A 23,114-nucleotide genomic window follows, 5' to 3' on the forward strand; every position below is an offset into this window, starting at 1 on the left:
ACACACACACATCTCTTCCGTTGCACAAAATCATATCTAATTCTTTACAAGAGTCATGTAGGAAAATGATGGCCTTTCGAACAATTAGAAATAAATACGTTTCATTTACCACGTGGATATGGGTATATTTGGGAATCAATATTGGCATTGCCTATATTAGTTTTCTCGCTTCCAGAGTTGGCGGTTGAGGACCCTTGGAATGATTGGCCATTTGGTATTGGACAATCAAATTTTGTGGTGCACACTAATGATGTATACCATAAGTTGGTTGAAGATAGAGCTTGGTGAGCAACTAAGGTTTTGGACACATGGTACATTACTCGACATGTAAAGTGGTGGCGTAGGGTTTTAGATGCAGGATGACAATCTCATCTTCCGCTCTGTGCTAAGGTGTTTCTTTGGTGTGTGATTGTTAGTGGGTTGCCTTTGGCAATAGCTTTAAAACGTAGACATATTTCAAATGGGACATGTTTTTTTTGCACAGTGGTTGAGGAAGATGCCAGACATAGGTTAATTATACATCTGGTTGCTAAAGCCATTTGGGTTGTTATATCACAAAATTGGGCATCGATAACATGCAAAATTATGTAACCTTTTAACTGGGTTTTTATTAATGGCGATAAAGGCATGCCTGCACCATCATATAAGGTCGTGTTTGACTACCTTAGGTATTGGGGGATGTGGTTTAATTGGACCATGAGAAATGGGTTCTCATTTGATGGACTTCATGGGGTAACACAACAACTCCGTAGGATGAACGAAAAGGAAGTTGATTTGGAAAATTTTGCAACTATGTTGTCTGGGGACGTTGTCTAAAGAGGAGACAAAGAGGTATGCCATCTAGTTTCGCAACACTCGAGAGTGTGTCCCTTGCATTATCACGAGTCACTATTCATGAAGTAGTGAAGATAGCAAGGGTTGTATTATCATCTTGTTTTAATAACAAACATTGATTTACAAAGATAGATAGATAGATTATATTATCATCTTCGGAGGTCAAATATGACCTATGAGACCAAAAATATTACATTTCACATGATACGTGTGAAGGTGAGTAGCGACTCTCGATGTTCAAGAACTTTACCAATGAATGTTGCAATCGAGAGTGCACATTGTGGTTGTGAGAGAAATTCGTGCAAGGATTGGGCTCGATCGAAGAGATGTGGAAAGCATGGTCGAATATGATCAAAGGCAGTGCATTGTATCAAAGTGTGATACTCAGATTCTCGAACTTGTTTAGGGCAAAGTGTGCATAGTCGGCCACTCTCATCACTTGTGCCCCAACGCCCTGTCTCACATCTCAATGTGTGCGAGCTAAGTCGCATGGAAGCAATGGTTCGAATGGCAAATATCGGGATGGGCTCTAACATGTATCAATGTGTACGGCTTCCTTGTTCTGCGAAGAATATGGTTTTGTAGTTAGGTGCAACATTTGTAGTATAATGTGTGAAGCGTGAGCCACCACATTTGTCCCATGTCATGATACATTGGCGTTGCAAAAAGGCCTTATTTACAGAGGAATCTAGTGACGCATCACGAAGCAAGTGTCTTGCATCCCATCTACCAAACCATTTTTCAAAATCTTGCATCCAACCGGAACACAAATTTTTGCTTTTATGTGTCTTTTGGATCTTTTTGCTTGCTTCCCATGCAATTCTAGGAACTCGATGTGAGGGGCTTTTTTGAACCTTAAGCATGTATTCAACAACCCTTTCCATGGCCATGATCTCAATTGGGAAGCGATCCCGTCTCAAGGAGGAGGAGGGTGTAAGGCGTTTGTTTCTTAACGTGTAGAAACTTTGTAAGAGGACATTTCCAAACTCTTTCCACGTAGATTTAGGGATGGTACCGCCCCATACTTCCAACCCCATAGAGAAGAACCGGGGTCACCAAAGTGTCAAAAAGATATTTCTTGAGGACCCAACACTTAATATCTCCAAGATTGCATGCGTTCTCAAATGCATAATATGCTCGCTTACCCGCCTCTAAGCGGCGTGTAGCACACACACACACGCCCAGGAATCTTCCCAATCATTCGTACATACACATACACATACACATACACATACACACATACACATACACATACACATACACATACACATACACATACACATACACATACACATACACATACACATACATACACACACACACATACATGCATACATATATACACACATACACACACACACACATACATACATACACATACACATACACATACACATACACATACACATACACATACACATACACATACAGATACACATACATATACACATACACATACACATACACATACACACACACATACACACACACATACATACATACATACATACACATACACATACACATACACATACACATACACATACACATACACATACACATACACACACACATACATACACACACACACACACACATACATGCATACATATATACACACATACACACACACATACATACATACATACATACATACGCATACACATACATACATGTATTTGTTCGTGAAATTTGAAGAGGAAGTGGAAAAGGAAGGGCATCGGCGAGAATAAAGGAAAACCCAAAACTCTTCCTCTGTTTCCTCTCTCTCTGTCTGTCTGTCTCTCTCTGCACATGCGATTGCGATTGCTTTCGCTCAGTCAGACACAAACAAACACATATAAACGTCTTTCTCCTCCTCCCTTCTTCTCTCTCTTTCTCTCTGTCTTTGTCTCTGTCTCTCACGACCATGAAGAAGGGCATGGTGAAACTTCAATGGGCTGCCAGTGGTTTCCATGAGCACAAAGGTCTCTTCTTGGGAATCTCCATCGCTTTCTTCGTCGCCCTTATGCTCTTCACCCCTCGACTTCATCAGCCTCAGTCTTACCACAAATTCTCAGATCAGCGCAACCTCATCGGTAGGCTATATATTCATGTATATGAATCACTTAATTTCTTTCCCGCTTCTTTAGATATCCATTTCTTCTGTTTCTCAAATTAGCGTTGAAATTATTTTTATTATGCCATATCCTCAATAAAATGCAGACCATTGAAGCTCAAACGCGGATTTCTTTATTCTGTAGATCCCTACTTTATTTATTTATCTGTTTTTCTTCTATCGTTTTTCACAAATGCAGAGCTTTGACTTCCAGCACAGTTTTATTTATTATATAGATCTCTAGTATTTTTTTAAAAAATCAACTTAAATTTATTTTTTAATTTCAAATGCATAACCATCCATGCTATTGAGGCTTGTCCCGTAATGTTTTCTTCGCTCAGATCTCGTATCTCAAATGCATAGCATTGGCTACAGAATAGAAAACTAATTATGGAATTGTTTCTCAAATCTGTAGCCATAGGATCCAACATAGCAGACTTGTTGTGTGAACTCAGTACATTTGTTGTGTGAAACTGTATTTGTATTCCATTGTAATGTGGTTCTGTCATCTGTTTGAAGTTTAGGCTCCAAAATAGAAACCTTATTCTATGAAATTGGTGTATATGGTTTAATTTTAGGAACTTTACTGATGGTACCATCATCACATTTCTCAAAGTGATGAGAGGCTGTTTTCCTATTCTTTGTCAATGCCATATATATCTATGAAAGTTGAGGCCCAATTTGGTAGACAATTTGTTAAAACAAATTGGTGTGTAGCATTAAGAGAATGCATTTGCATTCCATTGTGATACGTTAGACCAGAGTCCTTGCATCAAGCGTCATCAACGTTCATTTTCTTTATGCACTCGGACTTATGTATATAATGACATTCAATCTTCTTTTTAGTTGTTTTACCTTTTGAGTGCCCAGCAACAATCAAGGCATCAGAAGTTGTAGGAGTTGAGACATATTGTGAAAAGATGCATGAGCTTCGAGTTGCATTAAATGAGGCAGAGTCTCCTTCAAAGTCAGAGGGACAGGTTGACTTGTAGCGATTAATGATTGATATTGACTGTCATATGGTCTGGATGTTTAAACTTCATCATGTCTATTAGCTTATAAGTCAAAATTTGCACTAGCTGTGATGATTATGTACTGTTGCATTTTTTGAGTTGGATCATTGATGGAGTTGTATCCTGATTACTGAATGTTCTGAAAATTCTTGTTTGAGGTTGAGGACCTGGACGCAGAATATGTCTTTGTACTGCTCAGCAAGTTGATTCAGTAGGCGATGAGCATGTTGATGTTGGGCCAATACATAGAGACAGGTGTCTGAAATCTTGAGAACAAGAAATGCCTTTTTGTCATATTCTTCCTAGGATGGAATTTCAATAAGATGACCAGGATTGACTGCATTTTGTTCATCTCTGAGCCAATCCGAGAATCCATTGACTTTGAGTATAACAATCACTTTCATATCCCAAATAGGGTGGTCAGTTTTGGATAGTCTAGCAGAATCAGAAGAACCAGAGAAAGTGGATAAAGCCATGATGGAGATAAGAAAATTGATATTTGAGAGCGTGAGATCCAAAAAAAGTAGATAAAGCTGTGGTGAGAGCAAAAAGGGGCGAACGAGAAGATTGAAAGAAACTGAGAGAAATTTAAAATTGTAGTAGATGGTTTAGAAACTTGGGCTCTGATGACAATGTAGTCAAAATAATATATCATAAAAAGCATAACTAATAGAGAAACACGATATAAACAGGGTAAACTTCCAGAATAGGTGATTGAGTAATGAGGCAAGCCTGATATAACTGGTGATAAGGCTTGTGACTATGGATGCTGGCATAGTTTGATCATATAAGATGTGTGCTAAGTATTAAAAAGTATATTTGTATTGCATCTAAATAGTTTAGTAATTTGGATGATTTAATCTCTTTATATCATACAAGTATACACAAAAAACATCATGTAATGAAGGAATCGTGGCCAAAACGTTTCTCAATGAAGAAATATTTCATCTCAAAAGAATTTCTCAGGCCAAATTATTATTATATTTTTTATTTCTAGGAAATATAAAATGCTTGTTTAATATGTAGAATAATTAGAATACATTAAATATGTGGAACATTTTGAAATTGCAGTTCTAAAATGTAGAATATGTGGTAAATACTTCAAAGAATTCAAATACTTATTTAATAAATAAAATACACGTTTTTTAACAACTGAGGATGCTGCTGATAGAATGAACAAAGCACTGAGAGTGAATAGTGGCTAAAGAAGAAGAGAGTTCACACCTCCAAAAATCGATGTGCATGTGAATGGTGGGATAATTATGTGGTTCTATTCACAGCGCCATGTATAAAATTCTGTAAAATGTTTTTTCCTAACTTGGCTGAAAAGGTAAGTGAGGAAATATCAGAAAAGAGAGGAAGGGTTTGTGAAAAAGGATAAAAGAGAATTTATAGGTCATGACCTGCGTTTCTGATATGGGACTGAGGCTGCTAATAGTTCAGGGGTCTGCATTGATTATTTAAAGCACATAGGGTGACATAATTACATGCTAACTAATCAGCAGGTTGGATCTGGAAACTGGTAACATATATAAAAGTCGATGCTAGTAGCACATGTACTTCATTCTATGTGAGCTGTTGTGAAAGAAGAAAAAATACAGTGTACATGTGTGCTGTCGCATGGAGATGCTGTGACACTTGCATATATTATAATGTCAGGATGGTGTTATATGTCCAGCATTTGCGAAAGATGGATAAGTCACAACCAATCAGCAGATCAATTCAACTCTCAGATCAAGAACATTGTATGTAGTAATTGATATCAAGATTCTAGGTTTTTTTGCCTCAATTGCTGTAGAAAAAATTGTCTGATAGAGGAAAATGGCGCTTCGTCCCATATTGTTGTATTCTTTTTCGTTATAAAACTTAAATTTTGAACTGAATGTCATGCATAAGCAAGCTATGTAGATATTAAATAAAGCTACCAATGCTGCTCAAGGATAATTTGTATTGCAGGTGTTCCAAACTCATTGAATGTGATCTCAAACTTCCCTTTTCTGATAATTGGAGTTGTTGGATTGGTTCTATGTCTTCATGGGAACTATTTAGGTTTAAGGTATACAATCTTGTATGCCTTTGGGTACCATCAGTTTCAAGTTGAATATTACATTTACTGCATCACATGTATACAGTTTTAAAGGTGAAGCCTGGGGCTGGGCATGCTTTTATGCTGGGGTGACAGCAACAGCTTTTGGTTCTGCTTATTATCATATGAAACCTAACGACGCAAGACTTTTGTGGGATCGTCTTCCAGTAAGTTTGGCACCATCAATCATTCTCTTCTAAACTGCTTTAGTTATTTTTCTAATTCCCTTTCTCTATCGCAGCTTACCTTTAACTAACATCAAAATAAACTGCAAAGAATCCCTCATGTCAGCATTATGATAGCTATATGTTTAATAGAGAAACAGCCTCCAGATACACACAAGATGATGTTACCACCTATCTGCCCCTAGAAGACTTGGCCCCTCGTGAATCTGCTCGATGTATGAAATGTTGAACATGGATTTTGATTGTGGATTGGAACAAGCCTGAAACTAACGGAAATGGGCAAAAGCTTTGTTAGCTTCTGCCATTTTGTGAGGCTTTATGTTCTCTCTTGGTGCAGAAATTCCTGATGCTTGTAACTTCTTGAGGAGTCCATCATGTGTCTTTGAGACTAGAACTATATGTCTTGATATAGTAACATATCCCTGGCGAGCACAAAGATTCCAATTCCTCTCCATCTTTAGGGAGGAAGTAAGACATCTTAGAAATGTATGAACTGGAGAGTGTAGCTGAGAGTGGATAACTTTGCACTGCCGAATGCTGCTGGGCATCTGCTTCCATTGAAACCTGGATATAGTAGTTGATATATCACCCTTTTATATAGGGTTTGTATGACCTATTCAGTCTTTGCTCGTATTTATATTGTTTACAAACTGTGCTGCACCTCTCTTTGAACTGCTGTGGAATTGAATGAGCTTTGACGCAATGATAGAGTCTCTTCGCATGTGCTCAGTCAAATATCTGCCAGAGAATAAATGATCAAACATGAATCTTTTTGGCTTGGATCATGGAATTCAGTGGTCACTCATGATTGTCCTGTAGTCAACCAGATTCACACGATTCCATTGTTTGTGAATAGAGGGAATTATATGCATGGCTTTGACTGCTTAAACCTGTCTGCCAAAACCCCGATACAGAGATGAGCAATGGAGGGAAGCAAATCTAGAAGCTTCAAAGAATGAAGCTCTCTCCCTCGATATTCAGGTGGGGGTAGCATACTTGTCATGTCATCTCTGAGAGTAAGAGCTATAGTGCTTAGCTGCTCATCTCACCCTTAACTTGATGCAATGAGGTATAGAGCTCACCAGTCACACTATGCCAAAGTAGAGAGTTGTGTCAATGCAGGTCGGTTTGATCAGGAAGTCATCTATCATCAGTATGCAAAGATGGTCTCTATATGTCATGTATGATCACCATGGATTGTTTATAAGATATTGTGCCAATTCTATTGCGATAAAGGGTCATTGTCTATCTTTCTTAATTATCTCTTTCGTCAACCCATTCATTTCACATTGATGGAATGAACCTGTAATGCTAATGTAAAAGCCTAAAAAGAATCAATAATAATCATAAGAACATGTCCAGCTGAATAATGACCATGATTCATTTCTGTGTTTGTATGTAACAATTTGTTGTTTTCCATGAAATTCTATATGACCATCTCTATGATAAATTGTTTGTATAGTAAATAAATCTTACCGCCACACACTTTGGTGACTAGTTCTGTTTTTGTTGGTTTGTAGATGAATATCACATTTTCATCACTGATGGCCATCTTTATCATCGAGAGAATCGATGAACGAAAGGGAACATTCTTATTATTTCCATTACTTTGTGCAGGCATAATTAGTGTTGCTTATTGGAGGTATACTCTTAACACTTTTTCCTTAAAACTAAAATGAAAAACTAAGCTTGTTTCCAAATTTTACTGTTTGGATCTTTCATGAGTTTGATTCTATGGCTGTGTAAATGAGCAAAGGTCATGCTTAGTGTGTCAGCAATGGATCCATCTGCGTTAGGAGTTCCTGAATGCTAGTACAATAGAAACTCATGCCTGATAACCTCATATGCAAGGTATTCCAAAGTGACACATGCTTCTGTTTCTGGTTCATCGAGACAACATAGGTCAAACTGCAGTTTACTTGCTGGGACAACTGGGTTACTGCTGCTTTGATGCATGTTGGTATTCCAGCTTTCTCCATTCTTTCCTATCACTTTGACTTTGGTTTGTGTTGGAATCCTACGTGAAAAGTACAGATAACAGTGCAATGTTTTTCCTTTAAGCTGATTCCCTTCCATCATGATCCAGAGACATACGAGATGATCAATAGTGATTGTTTGGGCTGGAACCTGCTTGTCCCACAGTCCTATTGCTGGGTTTCTTGGCCCATTTACTGATTGATGTTCAGCATCTTAAGAGGGATTTATGAGATCCAAAAAATGTTTCTTGATCATCTGTATAATGAGGTCAATGTCTCTGTTTCTCCGCTTCTTGTCACAAGGATCCTTGAATGTATCCTCTGAACATAAAATGTAATTGCAGACCATAGCCTGTCATCTTGATCTGACTTCTTGTTTCAATCATCATTGGCTGGTGCATCTGAGATTGAAGAAGGCTATAATGTAGCTTTTAAATGTAGATATGAGTCCCTCCTGATATGGATATCATCTGTGTGTAATTCATGAGAAATTGTTATCTACAATCACTCTCTCAGCTGTCACTTGGCACTATACACGATCATAGTGGTTTACAAAGGGCACACTATTTCTCATAGATATATATTTAAGACCTAAATCCATAGGTGCATATCAGTGTTTATTTTCTGAGAATTAGGCAGGATAATTCTGTTTGTTTTGATACGGTTTACAAAAAGCTCTGTTAAATTGAAAAAAATGAACATCATAGAAACCATATGTGCCACTGTACCAGGCAGGCATTGGGAGGTTTTCTGGAGTGAGGACATCTTACTGGTAGATCAATAAGGGTTTAGGGTGGAGGGAGAAAGGAAAAAAGCTATATTAATGCCCTCTAGAGTCCAAAAGCCAACCTAAGGGACAGAACTGATAGATCCTGTATCTTGGATGCATAATGACATAAAAAACTTGGACGTGTTAATAAAAAAAAGCCTAACATATGAAATCAGGTTTGGGGAAACAGGTAGTTTTTCCTTTGTTTGTGAAATTTCTTGGTGAGAGCAGTAGAATTTTATCCTAAAATCTTATGTGGTATCTGAACAGCCTTCTTTTTTCATGGAAGGTTTGCAGATGACCTACGCCCTTATGTCATCATGCAGTTCATACCATGGATTTTAATACCAACCATGACCATAACTCTACCGTCAAAGTATACACATTCGCTGTACTGGCTATGGTGTGCAGGTCCGTACATCAATGTGGAAAACATTAATAAGTTTCAGCAATGTGTTGGTGGTATCAAGTGAATTGATTTCATTCTTTAAACAGGGTTCTATTTACTTGCAAAGCTAGAGGAGATCATGGACAAAAAGATATATAGATGGACTAACCATGGTGTTAGTGGCCACACAATGACACACCTAAGCTCTTTTATGGTGTTAGTGTTGATAACTATAATCCTGGCAAGGCGTAATAGTAAAATTGAAAGGTAATTGCTTTTAGAAATTTTATTCTGATTCTTGATGAAGATTTGTTTCTTGCTATGTCGTTCCTGTTGGAGTGAGAAATCATTAGAACAACATGGCATTTATACACAGATTATAGTAAAGTTTCTGGCGTAATGTCTTTATTCATTCGGCTGCTTGGTTAGGCTTTTCTGTTGATGGAAGCCTTTTTCTCTAATAAAATGGATGAGATTTAAGTACTGAAAAGATTGAAACATTGATAAGAGGAATGGCATGCAGAAATATTTTAAGTTGCTTGAATTTTTGGTATGCAGTGAGTTAAAATATTTCTGCTCTTTCTGATTTGTGGCCATTGTTGTATGTTCAAGTTTGGTGGAAAATGAAGTTTGATTACATGCATAACTAGATATCAGATTAAGAAAGCATATGGAGGTTGTAGAAAAACCTAGGTATATTATCATCCTGTACAACGCATGCACAACCCCACAGGGATCCAGCACTCACTGTAAAGATTGTATGGATGCATATGCTACATAGGAATATATTTAAAATATCTATTGGAAGCACAATAAAATACATGGGAGTTTAATCATCATAAACAATTACACCTACAGACTGTTTGGACATCTGAGCATGAATTCTACAGATGGTTCGCACAATATATATCTTCAACTTTCTATAAAAGTGATCCTCTAATACTAAAGACTAACTATTACTGACCAGTACTGAAATAAGTTCTGAGCTATTTTCTCTGTGAAGCAGACAAAGCTTGGTCGAGAAATGGAGGATTCAAATAAGAACGAGGTTTCCTTTTCATGAAGATAAATCATCGTTACTCCAATCACGAAGCTATAGTACTGCAATTTCACAGGATGAGGCAGAAAGACTTGCCCAACCTTGAAGAACTCTGAGATCAAATTGTTTATTGGGTTTCTTCTGCTGTCAGGTAGAAATATTTTAGGATCCAATTGTTGTTGGTATTTCCTTTCTAACAGTTTACCTGTAATTTTAGCCATTCAAGCCCTTTATAATGTGGGAAATTTAGGGACTCAGAACTAATAATCACTCAAATATTCTTGTAAATTCCCTTTTCTGCTAACAAGAACTAACGAATTTATTATGTAATTTCTGGATAATAATGCAATTCCAAATACAAATTTTTTGAATCATTCTTCTATGTATTATGTCAAGGTGAGAAAAGATGGATAATTATCAATGATGCAATGTTCGAAGGAAATGGTCTCAACTAGGACAAAATTTCATATCCAGGGTGCTTCCAGATTGAGTATAACTAGTTAAGAATGAGGATGAAGGTGAAAAAAACACAATTGGTGCAAGCTTGAATGAATGTTAAATGAAAAAAGAGCTGGTTCACTTTCAGTATTTTGTCGAAAGCTATTAAATGTACCACCAGCATATAACGTGTAAATAGCACTATCTTCCTACAAGTGTTATGGGGTTCACAAATAGTTTTTAAAACCAGTTAATCAATAATTTACTTTTTTGCAAATGCAGATTGTTTGAAACCAATTCCAGGGCGTTCACTATCGCATCTTATGTTATAGGCCCTTGCTGGTCTTGCATTGGATTTTTTATGCCATTCCATTCAGTGCTACATATCCTTACCATGAAATGATGAGTATGCGTTGAGAGTGTAAATTTGTCATAGCAATTGTATGTTTTTAGATTAAGGTAGATACTTAATAGCGATAGTATTGTCTTCTTTGTAGGCCATTTATTAGACAAGAAAACATTAGTCCTACAAAACATTTCCATCAAGGAAACAAATGAAAATATTAATCCTAGTAATGTATGTCAATAAAATGGAGCATAACATTAGTGGGAAAAAGAGTTTAAAATACGTCGGTAAATAAGCGCAACAAACTATGATCAGGTTTATTTAGTACTTGCTTAGATAATTATAAGTTATAGATGATACAATATTTGGGCTCTTTACTTTCTATTAGCAAAGTGATTAAGGACAGAATGAGGCTTTGGCGTTGGGGAGTTTGGAAGTAGTTTGTATTAATGAGGAACCCTTGTAAAAGGTTACTAGTTTCACGTTAAACTTTCCATTTTATTTAGATAAATTATAACCATATCCTGCTCAAACTTTGAAAGATATAAATGTTTATTGATACTACTTTTATAGTCTCCAATTAAAGCATAAACTTTAAAAGGTTAGAGCTTCAAAACTCAACAAAAGAAAGTCAACTAATAAGCTTTTCTCCCATTATTATTGCTAGTATTTAAAATATGAGAATAAAATGCAAGACTCGTTTGTACACATTACATTTTCCATAAATGAAATAGGTGATGCTATTGGGTCTACCTTTTGAGCAGCTCAAAATTAATTTACAATATATAAACAATGGTGAGGATGAGGTATTTTGACATGTGGGCCAAAAAGAGGGTTACATCACAGTGAAGGAAATGGTGGTATCAATAAGAATGGCCTTGACCATCAAGGACATTTGGCCGCTATTGAAATTGGCATTCGAGGTACTCCTTAAATATGTTAGATCAAAATTGGAGATTCTTTCTCCAAAGACAAAGTTATTGCTCCTTGGTCCCTAACATTGATAATGAAGATATTTCTGCCAAGATGTTGCCTGCCAAGTCTCTTCTTCTTGACAAATTTTATGGTTTAATGGAACTTATGTTGGATGTCTCTTTAGCCTAGGTGACAATGGGACATCATTCGATAATCTTCTCGGGTAGATTCCATGTGGGGTAACCCAATGAGAGGCGGATTCCCTGCGGGTTTTAACAAGATTGACGAGCCTATGGATTTTTTAATGTATAGGATCAACTCAGCTTCCACCAGTCGTCTTTTAAGATGTTGGAGCTCAGCTTCAACCTCATCCTAGCTCTCTTAATGTCAAGTGTTGATAATTCTATTACTTTTGGGAGTCACTAGAAGAAGAGTAGAACTTGATCGTTCCTTTGGTTGTCAATATCACCACTTAGCTTTCACAATGTGCCTTCATCTTACTTACGGGGTTTTAACTTGATTGATAAATGACCATGTTCGATGAGATCTCCAAAACCAGCTTGCTTGAATTTCGATTTGCTCATTCAGGACATGTTTCAACTCATAAACATTGGACATCGAGATGAATCCCGAAACATCTTCCTCATCTAACATTATTGCACATTCAAAAGCATACCTTGCAAGCTCTAGATAACCCCATTTATGCCATGAACTTAGCACCATAGTCCATGTCATGTAATCAGGTCGGAAGGGCATCTCCTCTAGAACTTGTATTGCTTTCTGGAGCTGTCCTGCGGTTGGGATGTGTTTCAAATCATCCTGTAACTCAGTGCTCAAGCTTCCACATAAACATTGGACATCGAGATGAATCCCGAAACATCTTCCTCATCTAACATTATTGCACATTCAAAAGCATACCTTGCAAGCTCTAGATAACCCCATTTATGGCATGAACTTAGCATTATAGTCCATGTCATGTAATCAGGTTGGAAGGGCATCTCATCTAGAACTTGTATTGCTTTCTGAAGCTGCCCTGCTCTACCAAAGAGATCAACCATACAATTGTGGTGCTCAACTGTTGGTAAGGTTACATATTCTCTACGAATAGCTTCAAATATTTTATGACCCTCATCTACAAGTCCAGAATGGCTGCATGCAGCAAGAAGACCAAGTACGATGACCTTGTCCGGATGTAAGCCATCATTTTTCATGGTTTGAAACATATGAAAAGCTTGCTCGTTTTCTCCTTGGCAAGCATACCCTAGAATTAGTCCAGTCCATGATATTACATCTCTAACTTGCAATTTTGTGAACATTGCTTGTGCTTCTTCAAGAGACCCACACTTGGCATACATGTCTACCAAAGTATTGGCAATATGAGTATCATTCTCAGATCCGATTTTAACTATCATAGAATGCAATTTCTTCCCTATCATTATGGTTCCCATTCGACCAGAAACTTTTAAACCACAAACTAGTGATACTACATCTGGAGCCATGCCATTCTCTTGCATACATACCAGACAATCCAATGCCTTCTCATCAAGACCATGTTCAGCATAACCCATCATAAGTGCATTCCATAAGACTATATTTTTATCTGGTTGCTCATTTAAAACCTCTTCAGCTTCTCTAAATGAACCACAACACGAGTACATATCAACTAGAGCACCCCCAACATAGATATCTTTCTCAAAGCCAGCTTTTACAATATCAGAATGCAGTTTTTGGCCCCCTTCTAAAGCTTGAATGTGGCTAGTAGCTCTCAATACTGAGATAAATGCAACGGAATCTAAAGAAATGCCATCCTGCTGCATCTTTTGGATGCAATTTAAAGCTTTATGGTCGTCGCCATATTCAGCATATCCTGCAATCAATGCTGTCCATGAGACGTTGGTCTTTAATGACAACTTATCAATCATGGCTTCAGCTTCAATAAGTGATCCACATTTAGCATACATATCAACAAGAATATTGGCAATAGATAAATCTTCTTCAAACCCTCTTTCAATGATACTAGAATGCAACTCAAAGCCTTTTCCAATGAAGCCTATTTTACTACAAGCCTTAAGGCCGCATACATATGTGACAATATCAGGAGGAATCCCTTCCATTTGCATTCTGTTGAGACATAATAATCCCTCCTCACCATCCCCATGCTCAGCATATCCTGCGATCAGGGCAGTCCATGCAACAACACTTTGAACCCATAATTCATTGAAAACATCATACGATTCGGAAAGCAATCCACATTTTGAATACATATCCACCAACGCAATTCCAAGAGAAGGATCCTTTAAGTTCCCTTCCTTTACTATCTCAGCATGTAGCTCCCAAGCCTTATCTATGTACCCTAAATTGCCACAAGCTTTTAAGCTACATATATATGTGACCATATTAGGAAATACATTTTCCGATCGCATTCTGTCTAGACAACTCAGTGCTTCATTTGCATAGCCATGATCAACATATCCTGAGAGCAATGCAGTCCATGATACTATGTCCTTATCGAGGAGGTGATTGAACACGTGTTGTGCTTGTTGTGGAAATCCACATTTGCAGTATGTCTCTACAAGAGCACTCACGATAAAAGAATCATTTTCCAGCCCCGCTTTTGTCATGTCGGTGTGTATATCATGAGTTCTTTCTATGGATTGTGTATTACCAGAAGCTTTCAAAGCACCCATATATGTGATAGCATTTGGAATCACACCTTCACATTGCATACAATCCAAACATTTGAGAGCTTTCTCTCCCATATCGTGTTCTGCATATTGTGTGATAAGTGTTGTCCATGAGACTACATCTCTACAAACTAGATTATCAAACACTTCTTGTGCTTCTATCAGAGCATCAAATTTCGCATACATGTCGATCAAAGTACTTCCAACCGAAGGATCAATATCAAATCCCCATTTTACAATCTCTCTATGGATAATTTGGCCTCTTTGCAATGATCTCATCTTTAAAGAACCTTTCAAAAGAGATTGAAATGTATACCTATTAGGAATCACATAATCCTCTAGCATTCTCCAATACAAGACAAAAGCATCTTCGAGATGCCCATTATCAATATACCCTTGAATGATAGAGTTCCATGAGAATTCATTTCTATACGTACATCTATGAAACAAAATTTCAGCGTCTACCATATTCCCGCATCCTACAAGTATTGAAGCCAAGTAATTCCCGAGTTTAGGATGTGTTTCAAGTCCATATGTTTGCATGGTCATTAATGTAATATTGAGATGTGAAACATCCTTAGAAGCATAGCAGATATGTAAGGAATCCATAATGCTGTCCATTGAAGGTAAATATTGCTTATTTACATCATTCTTTAAATTACGGGTGAGTTGGGATGAACATACAGGTGCATTTTTGGGCTCAAAGCAGAGCTTTCCATGCTTCTCCATGGAAAGAACAGGATTTGAATGATCCAGAAGGAGGTTCGATGTGATTCCATTCATTCTTTTGCCTGTTGTGAAGACTTGGATAGCTACTTAAATTGTGTGAGATGAAGGCCCAAGAGTTTACTCTGCATCGAGGGAAACCAGAGTGAAGCAAACCATAGTTAAGTTAACCATAGTTAAGCAAACCACGGTTAAGTGAACCATAGTTAGGCAAACCAGAGTTAAGACAGATAACTTGGGGCCTCCATGTGTCCCTCTCTCTTCTCTTTGTCGTTGGTTGCCAAAGTTATCGAGACCACATGAGTTCTCGACAAAGCATACAAATCTTTGTTATGAATCATGATGAAAAGCCCAAAGAACACCTTCCGCCTCTTTCTTTATTTCCTTAAATGCCCCTGCGATTTTTTGTTAATCCCCAAATGCCCTCGAAGATTGATCCTCATACCCCACCGCGCTTCATCGTGTTCGTCTTCCACGCATGAGTGTCTGATAAAGTGAGCTAGACTTTCAGGTGTGGCCACTTCTAGGCAAATCTCTTACTTGTCTCTGCAATCTCACCCTCCGTCACTCTTTCAAAATTGGCCTCTTTATGGACGATAAAAATTCTAATTCTTGAGCTTTCGTTATTTCCCCCCCAAATCCTCATATGGTTAACCCATTGAAAGAGAGGAAAGGAGGATAAATCGTTCGTATAATTGCTCAATAATTTCTATTTCAGAGTTTGGCCAAGAGTATTTTCAAGAATAAGAGAAAACTTGACGAAATTGAGGGCAATAAAGAAAAGCTCAAGAATATTTCAAAGTTTTTTCGCTTAGATAGCCATACTTAATGGGGTCAAGTGGGCTAGAGGTAGGCCCATTAGTTTATGGACAACCATATGATTATAGCCATGGTATGGACTACACATACATGGGGGTTTTTGGTGTTGCATAGGTTAGCTACAATGTTATGCACTTTTCCTTATACTTACAATGAGTTTTGGGCTAGGGATAATATCGATTAGGTTAGTTTATGGAGGGTCATTTGGTTGACTTGAGCATAGACACATATGCTCCCGACAATGAATGCATGGAATGCCTAACTACTTTGTTATGTACGGTTGACAACTTTCTTTGTCTTTCTAAGTTTATTGCTAGAGTTTGTACCAATGTTGCAACTGCACGCTTCAAATGCATTATAATTCAATGTTGTTCTCACCGATTTTTCTTAGCACTCGATCACACAACCTATGTATTGAAGTTGCATTATGGAATCAAAATCATCCAAATATAAATACATGTAAGGTATACAAGGAAGGTTAGTAGAGGATGAATATCACTTGTTTTTTACATGCTCTGCATATAGTGCAATTCGTGAAAGCTATGATGATATATTAAGAGGGGGCGATGACTTGAGTATCTTACTAAAGAGAACACCTAGAAAGTTGAGTTCATATGCGTATGCCTTATTCACACACTGAGATTTGGGTTTCAAAGTATGAATATCCCTTCGTAGGAAGGAGACACACATCAACATAACTTTTGGGCTTAGGTCTGATGGGTCAATATTAGCCTCTCTATGGATGCTAAAAAATATCTATCTATCTAGCTTGAGGATGTTCAAAGCACAAAGGTCCTATTTTTTTTTTTAATTTAAAAAAAGGTCTTATTTTGATGCTCCTTTAATTTAAGTGAGCCAATAACTTAATTTACTCATATTGTAAACAATTTGAAAACATGTATCGATATGGAGTATTTATCTCCATGTACCTTGGCATTTTTTATTTGAACATGCATTTGGATATATTCAAGAGATTATTGTGTTATGAGTCATAGGACTTTGCCCAACATAACTTATGACAATCACAACTTGGACTTGTTGTGGGCGTGTTATTGAATCTAATATTGAAACTGTGCAAATAATGTCTTGATATCAAAGTCGCCTAGGATAATTTAATCCAAATCTCAAGGTATAACCATATATATTAATTTAGTGATTTATTGAAGGGAGTTATGCATATTAGGAGGGCGTATCAGTTGATATTTGTATGCCCTCCATGTTGATCTTTGTTAATGTCTTGGAGGTGAAGATTTATCATATAATTGTATTGCATTGTAGTGAGTGTGTCTTGGGAAATGCCAGGGTAGCCTTAGGGTACGTCTCATAGATAAGCCTACCCTTTGTATATTCTAAGTCATAAGTTTGCACATGAGCATTGTTCTTGCCCAAGGCAAAGATGACCCAAATGTGAACCATTTAAATGGCATCAAATGAAGTTCATAAGCACCACATAGCAATAACTGGCAAATGTGGTTCTCTAACTATTTCTACACAGTCTTTAACATAAGGGTATTGTTGTCGACACACACTTCTCTCATAACTAACACTTGTGTACCCTCAATTCTCATTCTATCAAGGGCGGTTATTTGTTCATTGGATGTCTTACAACTAGTTTCAATGAGTGTTAATGTCACTTAGGCTAGGTTTACAAGGTATAAAAGGGGGTTGTGATGTTGACATGATGATAGAATGATTAGTGGCAAAAATGTTAGGGCAATATTGCAAAGACATACGACGTTGTTCGTAATTTTTAAATGGGATAGATAATTGATTGTAAAGTATGTGCAAGAGGTTTTCAAGGGTAGAATATTGGACCAAATTATTAATTGAGATGGGACACGTACTGAAAATATCAAATGCCAATAGATGATTGGTTGCAAAAAAATAGATGTGATAGCAAAGGTTTCCTATGGTAGAATTTGGACCAAACAAATTTCTAGACAAAATGCATATTAAGATTACCCGAAGGGCAATCATAATTTGTTCCCAACAAATGAGGCCGACTATATATAAATACTCTTTTTGTTGTCCATGTGATCTTCTATGATCATGGGCAAAGACATCAACCACCTATATTTTGATTACATTTTTTCAAGAAGGACCTTAGTATCTACACATAATGTACATTGTATATATAAGATATCTACATAGATAGAGACTCATTGTGGTCTGGATGAATACAAAGAAGTTTGAAGAAAAGGAAAAGGAAAAGGAAAAGGTATGTGAAAACTTTGAGAGAGAAACTAAAAACAAGTGTATAAATTGATTTGATAGTTTGTACAACTTAGTTTTGAGTTGTCTTCATGCTAGCTAGTCCGTACAACACATTAGAAGGTTTACTTTGCTAGAATATCCTCACTATTATAGTAGGGAGTCGGGACAAGAAAGTTTTCTGTGGTGTCATGCTATTTTAATGTACAAAACAACTTTACAAAAAAAAGGGAGAGAATCAAGTATGTTCTCCTTGTAAAACTTTGATCGCAAGGTTTACTTTGCTAGAATATCCTCATGACTCACCACTATATAGTAAGGACAAGAAAGGTTTTCTGTGTTGTCATGATGTTTTAGTGTACACACTAACAAAAAAAGGGAGCTAATCGCGTATCTTCTCCTTATAAAACTTTGATCTCAAGTTCAACAACTTACTATCTTGGTCTTTGGGAGCTAGCTTGTTAATTTACGAAAAAGGAAAAAACAATGAGGTTTCATATACCTCTTCAATATGATCATATTTAGGGATCGTGATTTTCTTTGGCTACTCTTGTGACCTTTGTTCCCGAATTGGTGGCAGATGAATAGTGGAAAGATTGGTTAAAATTTTGATAATTGTGGTGCACACCAATGATGCTTATAGTAAGGTGATAAAAGCGAGAGTTTGGTTGGTGGTGAAGATATTACGTATGTGACACATTACCCAATGCTTAGAAATGGTGATATCAAAGTGTTGCATGTAGGATGACAATATCATATTCTATTATGCGTGAAAGTGTTTTACGACTTTTAGGTTTGAACTCATTTTTCTTGTACAATTATTGAGGAGAATGACAAGCACATATTCCTTGTCTACCTAGTTGTTAAAGTCAAATAAGTTGTTATGTAAAATCTTTGGGTATCATTTGCTACGAAACTTTTGTCACCATTTCTTTTTACCAGGTCTTTGCCCAAGCTTGTGGTTAATACACTTTAGAGGGCTTATGTTGAATAATGTCCTCTATAGTGTAGTGGGAACAAGAAGGGTTCTACAACCACGTTCAATAGGGCCCCTACACAAGGATAGAGGCAAAATTGGAGAGAGAGAGAGAGAGAGAGAGAGAGAGAGAGAGAGAGAGAGAGAGAGAGAGAGAGTCTTAAGGTGTAGTGTGATAACCCAAAACTTTTTTAAACATAGTCATGAAGTTCACATGGAAAGTGTGGACAATATTTTGTTTTTTGCTTCAAAACTTTGAAAAGGCAAAACGAGTGGATGTATGTATGTATGAATGGATGTATATATGTATGCATGTATGTATGGATGAATGAATGTATGTATAGTATGTTTTTCAAACTTTGAAAAGGCAACATGTTACATGAGTGTATGTTTGAATGTATGTATGTATGTATGTATGCCATTGAAGGAGGTAGTATGTTTTCCAAGGCTGCTTTTGTGATACACAAACATATATGTATACATAGTGATTGAATTTGTAGATGGTATGTGTATGAGAGAGAGAGAGAGAGAGGGAGGGAGAGAGAGGATTGGGTTGCTTGTTTAGGAACAGGGGAGAGAGGCCATTGAAGTTTAAGATACAAAAATAGAGTTGACCATGAAGATGAACATGATGATCATACCATTCTTAACATTAATGATATTATCATCATTTTCATCACTAGCTCAAGTACCACCTTCCCCTTCCCCTTCCCCTTCCCCATCTTCAAGCACCGCGGATTGCCTCACGGTCTTGTCGGGTCTCTTTGATTGCATACCGTATGTGACCGAGAATAGGACCGTTGCGCCCACGCCCACGCCCCAATGCTGCAATGAGCTCTCCGGAGTCTTCGATAGCGAGCCTATCTGCCTTTGCGAGCTTTACAACACATCTGTAGTCGGCACGTACGGAATCAACTACACTGCTGCCAATAACCTCCCCTCTTCTTGTAATCTTACTGATTCATTGCCCACTATGAGCCAATGCCAAGGTAACAAGCTATTTTTCTCTCATTGTGTTCCCATTTTCTTATCTTTTTCATTTTTGTTGTGTTGTTTTTTTGGGGTCATTTAGCATACCCCTAGTGGTAAAGCTATTTAGGCCATCGACACACGAGAGAGTGGGGTTCGAATCGTGAAATTTAGTTCCATTTTTATCTTTTTCCTTCTTTGTTGTGTTGTTTTGGGTCATTTAGCGTATACCCTAGTGGTAATGCTATTTAGGCTATCAACACGACATGCGAGAGTGGGGTTCGAATCCTGAAATTTCACTCTTCTTTGTTACACCATATATCACCACTAAACCATATGCCTCATTGGTGTATCATACTTGAATGAATTACACCATATATCACCACTAAACCCATATGCCTCATTGGTGTATCATATTTGAATGAATTACACCATATATCACCACTAAACCCATATGCCTCATTGGTGTATCATACTTGAATGAATTACCCCATCGTCTCTAATGAGTCAGATGCAAACCATTTCAACTATGGTCACTCTCCTTGGAACACCACCCTAAGTTTTAAAAACATTAGCTCCTTATACATTTATGGAGTATTAAAAATTTCACTACATAAGGCCACAAACACCTAATATATACCGCGATACCTAGTATACAACATTGAATTTGCATTATTTCTTCAATGTTTCTACCAACAAATACCGCTATGTTTTGGAAATCACAAGGATAAACCTATCTAAGTAAGAGTGATTTTTTTTCTTGACTACTTATTGATATGTAATCAATATTGGGACTATTTTAGAAATCGCCTAAGTGCTCCATATATATGTACTAAATCAATTTTGTACTAGAAAGAGATAATGGTAATACTACCTCTATGATTAGCACAATACTTCTATGGGCAAGTATTCTTGATAAACATCCAATACACTATGGGTATGGATGTTTTTGGGGTTTTGTTTTGTCTTTCATGTTAAGTTTATGTAGCTTTTTTATTCATGCTAAGTTGGTGTAGTTCTTCTACCGATTGTCACTTTCTTTTCAATGTCTTCTCACTTTGAATCTTTTTTTGCTTAATGTTCTTCAACTGCAGGGATCCCCGTGGCTGCCCCTTCACCTAGCACGAACTCCATCCAGTCTCCTGGTACATATGCTCTACTTTTAATTGTTTGTTACTCGATGACATATGTTTATGTAATAGTGCCGTGCTTCGAGAACATAACTAGCTAGATATGGTTGGGTTTTATATGGCAAATGTATCATTGTAATAGAAACGATAGGTTTTGCAATGGGAGGATTGATTCGAACCTCCGAATGAATGGGATCAAAACCCAACGCCTTATGGCTCGACCACACTTGGGTTAAATTAGCTCCTTCGCTCATACTAAGATCACTAGAAAAAGTAGATACAACTTGTCACCCATCCATAAACCTATGTGGTATGTCCCTATCGAGGGGCATTGATTAATCCTAGTTTTTTCCTGGCGCTCAATCTATTTGTGGACTCTTCGCTAGAGTAACGTGGTAAAAATGTCATTCTAGTCGTCTACCATAGATACCATGTCGCAACAACGAGTGAACATAAGAACTACCATAGTTGCACCACACACAAGAACTAGCTATGTCAATGATGTAGCTCTGTCACATGGTGTTAGAATTAGAATTTTTTATCGTCCATAAAGAGGCCAGTTTTGACCTATGGGATAGAGTATACATGTTTTCTTGATAATTATATGTGTCTCCTTCCTAAAAAGGGGTATTTATACATTGACGCACAAAGTCTCTATGCGTGAATAAGGCATACACATATGAGATCAACCTTCTAGGTGGTGTTATTATACCGCAAGAAGTGGTGTATGCACCTAGCAAGGTATGTGTAGCCTCATGGACCTACAGAAGTTCATAATGTTTCTACACTCTATGCAAAGTTGAGATGCTCATAATGTTTTGAGAAAATTTTGTTTGTGAAGTATTGATCTTTGTCTCCAGGAACATCGCCATCGTCGTCACAATCACCGAGTGGAGATACATTGGTGGCCCCTCCAAGCTCAACTAATACAACTAATACAACTAATACAACCCCTTCAACATCTCCCAACTCCGCATCTCAATCACCATCTTTGGATATGATCAATGGTGTTGCTTCTATGCTCATGCTCATCACCACCATGCTTTTGGTGTGAAGGAGCACTATTTGATTAACCCAAACTTGGCATTTTATGTTGCTTTGCTCCCATGAAGAGGGTGATTGATTATGGTTAAGGATTCACATTTGAGATTAAAAAGATATACGCACTCTTTTTTTAATGTAGATCGGATAAGTCATTTACACACTTTCTTCATTCATGATCTATGCATGGTTGGGAGGAGAAATAAGAATTATAGATTTATATTGAGTTACAAATAGAGTCACACAATTACTCTTATGTAGGACATTGGAGAATTGATAATTGGTTGTGCTCTTGTGTTTTTTCATTCCATGTTCAATCTTTTACAAATGATGAAGAGCTCTGACAACTTAGAGCACTATGCTCTCGTGAGAAGCAGTCTATTGTTTTAATAAATAAACCTAGTTTGTCAACATCCACCACAATTTTTATTTTGCAATGACAAAACCGTTTATGTTTCTATACAATTTCCT

General features: G+C 37.2%; 3 protein-coding genes across 5 annotated transcripts; 2 read left to right on the plus strand and 1 right to left on the minus strand.

Moving 5' to 3' along the window:
- Window positions 1–2,716: 2,716 nt before the first annotated feature.
- Window positions 2,717–11,229, plus strand: LOC147850512 (uncharacterized). Of its 2 annotated transcripts, XM_087336523.1 has the most exons (8): window positions 2,718–2,912; window positions 5,902–6,001; window positions 6,078–6,198; window positions 7,737–7,858; window positions 9,251–9,372; window positions 9,457–9,616; window positions 10,356–10,539; window positions 10,785–11,229. In XM_087336523.1, exons 1-7 carry the CDS (start codon window positions 2,744–2,746, stop codon window positions 10,492–10,494), a joined length of 933 nt encoding a protein of 310 aa, XP_087192649.1. In that variant the 5' UTR covers window positions 2,718–2,743; the 3' UTR covers window positions 10,495–10,539; window positions 10,785–11,229. The 2 variants fall into 2 exon arrangements, with proteins under 2 accessions (XP_087192650.1, XP_087192649.1); XM_087336524.1 differs by lacking the exons at window positions 10,356–10,539; window positions 10,785–11,229 and adding an exon at window positions 9,962–10,232 and having other exon boundaries at window positions 2,717–2,912.
- A 574-nt stretch (window positions 11,230–11,803) lies between these two features.
- On the minus strand, window positions 11,804–15,580 carry LOC147850513 (pentatricopeptide repeat-containing protein At4g08210-like). Its single transcript, XM_087336661.1, has 2 exons — window positions 12,571–15,580; window positions 11,804–12,302 (listed from the first exon to the last, which is right to left on the minus strand). Exon 1 carries the CDS (start codon window positions 15,552–15,554, stop codon window positions 12,921–12,923), a length of 2,634 nt encoding a protein of 877 aa, XP_087192787.1. The 5' UTR covers window positions 15,555–15,580; the 3' UTR covers window positions 11,804–12,302; window positions 12,571–12,920.
- A 4,420-nt stretch (window positions 15,581–20,000) lies between these two features.
- On the plus strand, window positions 20,001–22,899 carry LOC147850514 (non-specific lipid transfer protein GPI-anchored 31-like). 2 transcript variants are annotated; one of them, XM_087336867.1, is made up of 3 exons: window positions 20,001–20,492; window positions 21,561–21,617; window positions 22,463–22,899. In XM_087336867.1, exons 1-3 carry the CDS (start codon window positions 20,120–20,122, stop codon window positions 22,654–22,656), a joined length of 624 nt encoding a protein of 207 aa, XP_087192993.1. In that variant the 5' UTR covers window positions 20,001–20,119; the 3' UTR covers window positions 22,657–22,899. The 2 variants fall into 2 exon arrangements, with proteins under 2 accessions (XP_087192993.1, XP_087192994.1); XM_087336868.1 differs by having other exon boundaries at window positions 21,567–21,617.
- Window positions 22,900–23,114: the final 215 nt, after the last annotated feature.

This window comes from Azolla caroliniana, unplaced genomic scaffold (assembly GCF_043228905.1).
Source record: "Azolla caroliniana isolate FFs.n. ecotype wild unplaced genomic scaffold, voAzoCaro1.0.p SCAF_21, whole genome shotgun sequence".
NCBI classification, from domain to species: domain Eukaryota; kingdom Viridiplantae; phylum Streptophyta; class Polypodiopsida; order Salviniales; family Salviniaceae; genus Azolla; species Azolla caroliniana.

What these genes read in the sequence shown, in the direction of transcription:
- LOC147850512 (XM_087336523.1), top strand. Translation starts at nt 2,744, where the DNA reads ATGAAGAAGGGCATGGTGAAACTTCAATGGGCTGCCAGTGGTTTCCAT. An exon ending in AGATCAGCGCAACCTCATCG is followed by an intron (nt 2,913 to 5,901) that starts GTAGGCTATATA and finishes TTTGTATTGCAG; the next exon opens with GTGTTCCAAACTCATTGAAT. An exon ending in TTTTGTGGGATCGTCTTCCA is followed by an intron (nt 6,199 to 7,736) that starts GTAAGTTTGGCA and finishes GTTGGTTTGTAG; the next exon opens with ATGAATATCACATTTTCATC.
- LOC147850514 (XM_087336867.1), top strand. Translation starts at nt 20,120, where the DNA reads ATGAAGATGAACATGATGATCATACCATTCTTAACATTAATGATATTA. An exon ending in CACTATGAGCCAATGCCAAG is followed by an intron (nt 20,493 to 21,560) that starts GTAACAAGCTAT and finishes AATGTTCTTCAA; the next exon opens with CTGCAGGGATCCCCGTGGCT. An exon ending in GAACTCCATCCAGTCTCCTG is followed by an intron (nt 21,618 to 22,462) that starts GTACATATGCTC and finishes CTTTGTCTCCAG; the next exon opens with GAACATCGCCATCGTCGTCA.
- LOC147850513 (XM_087336661.1), bottom strand. Translation starts at nt 15,554, where the DNA reads ATGAATGGAATCACATCGAACCTCCTTCTGGATCATTCAAATCCTGTT.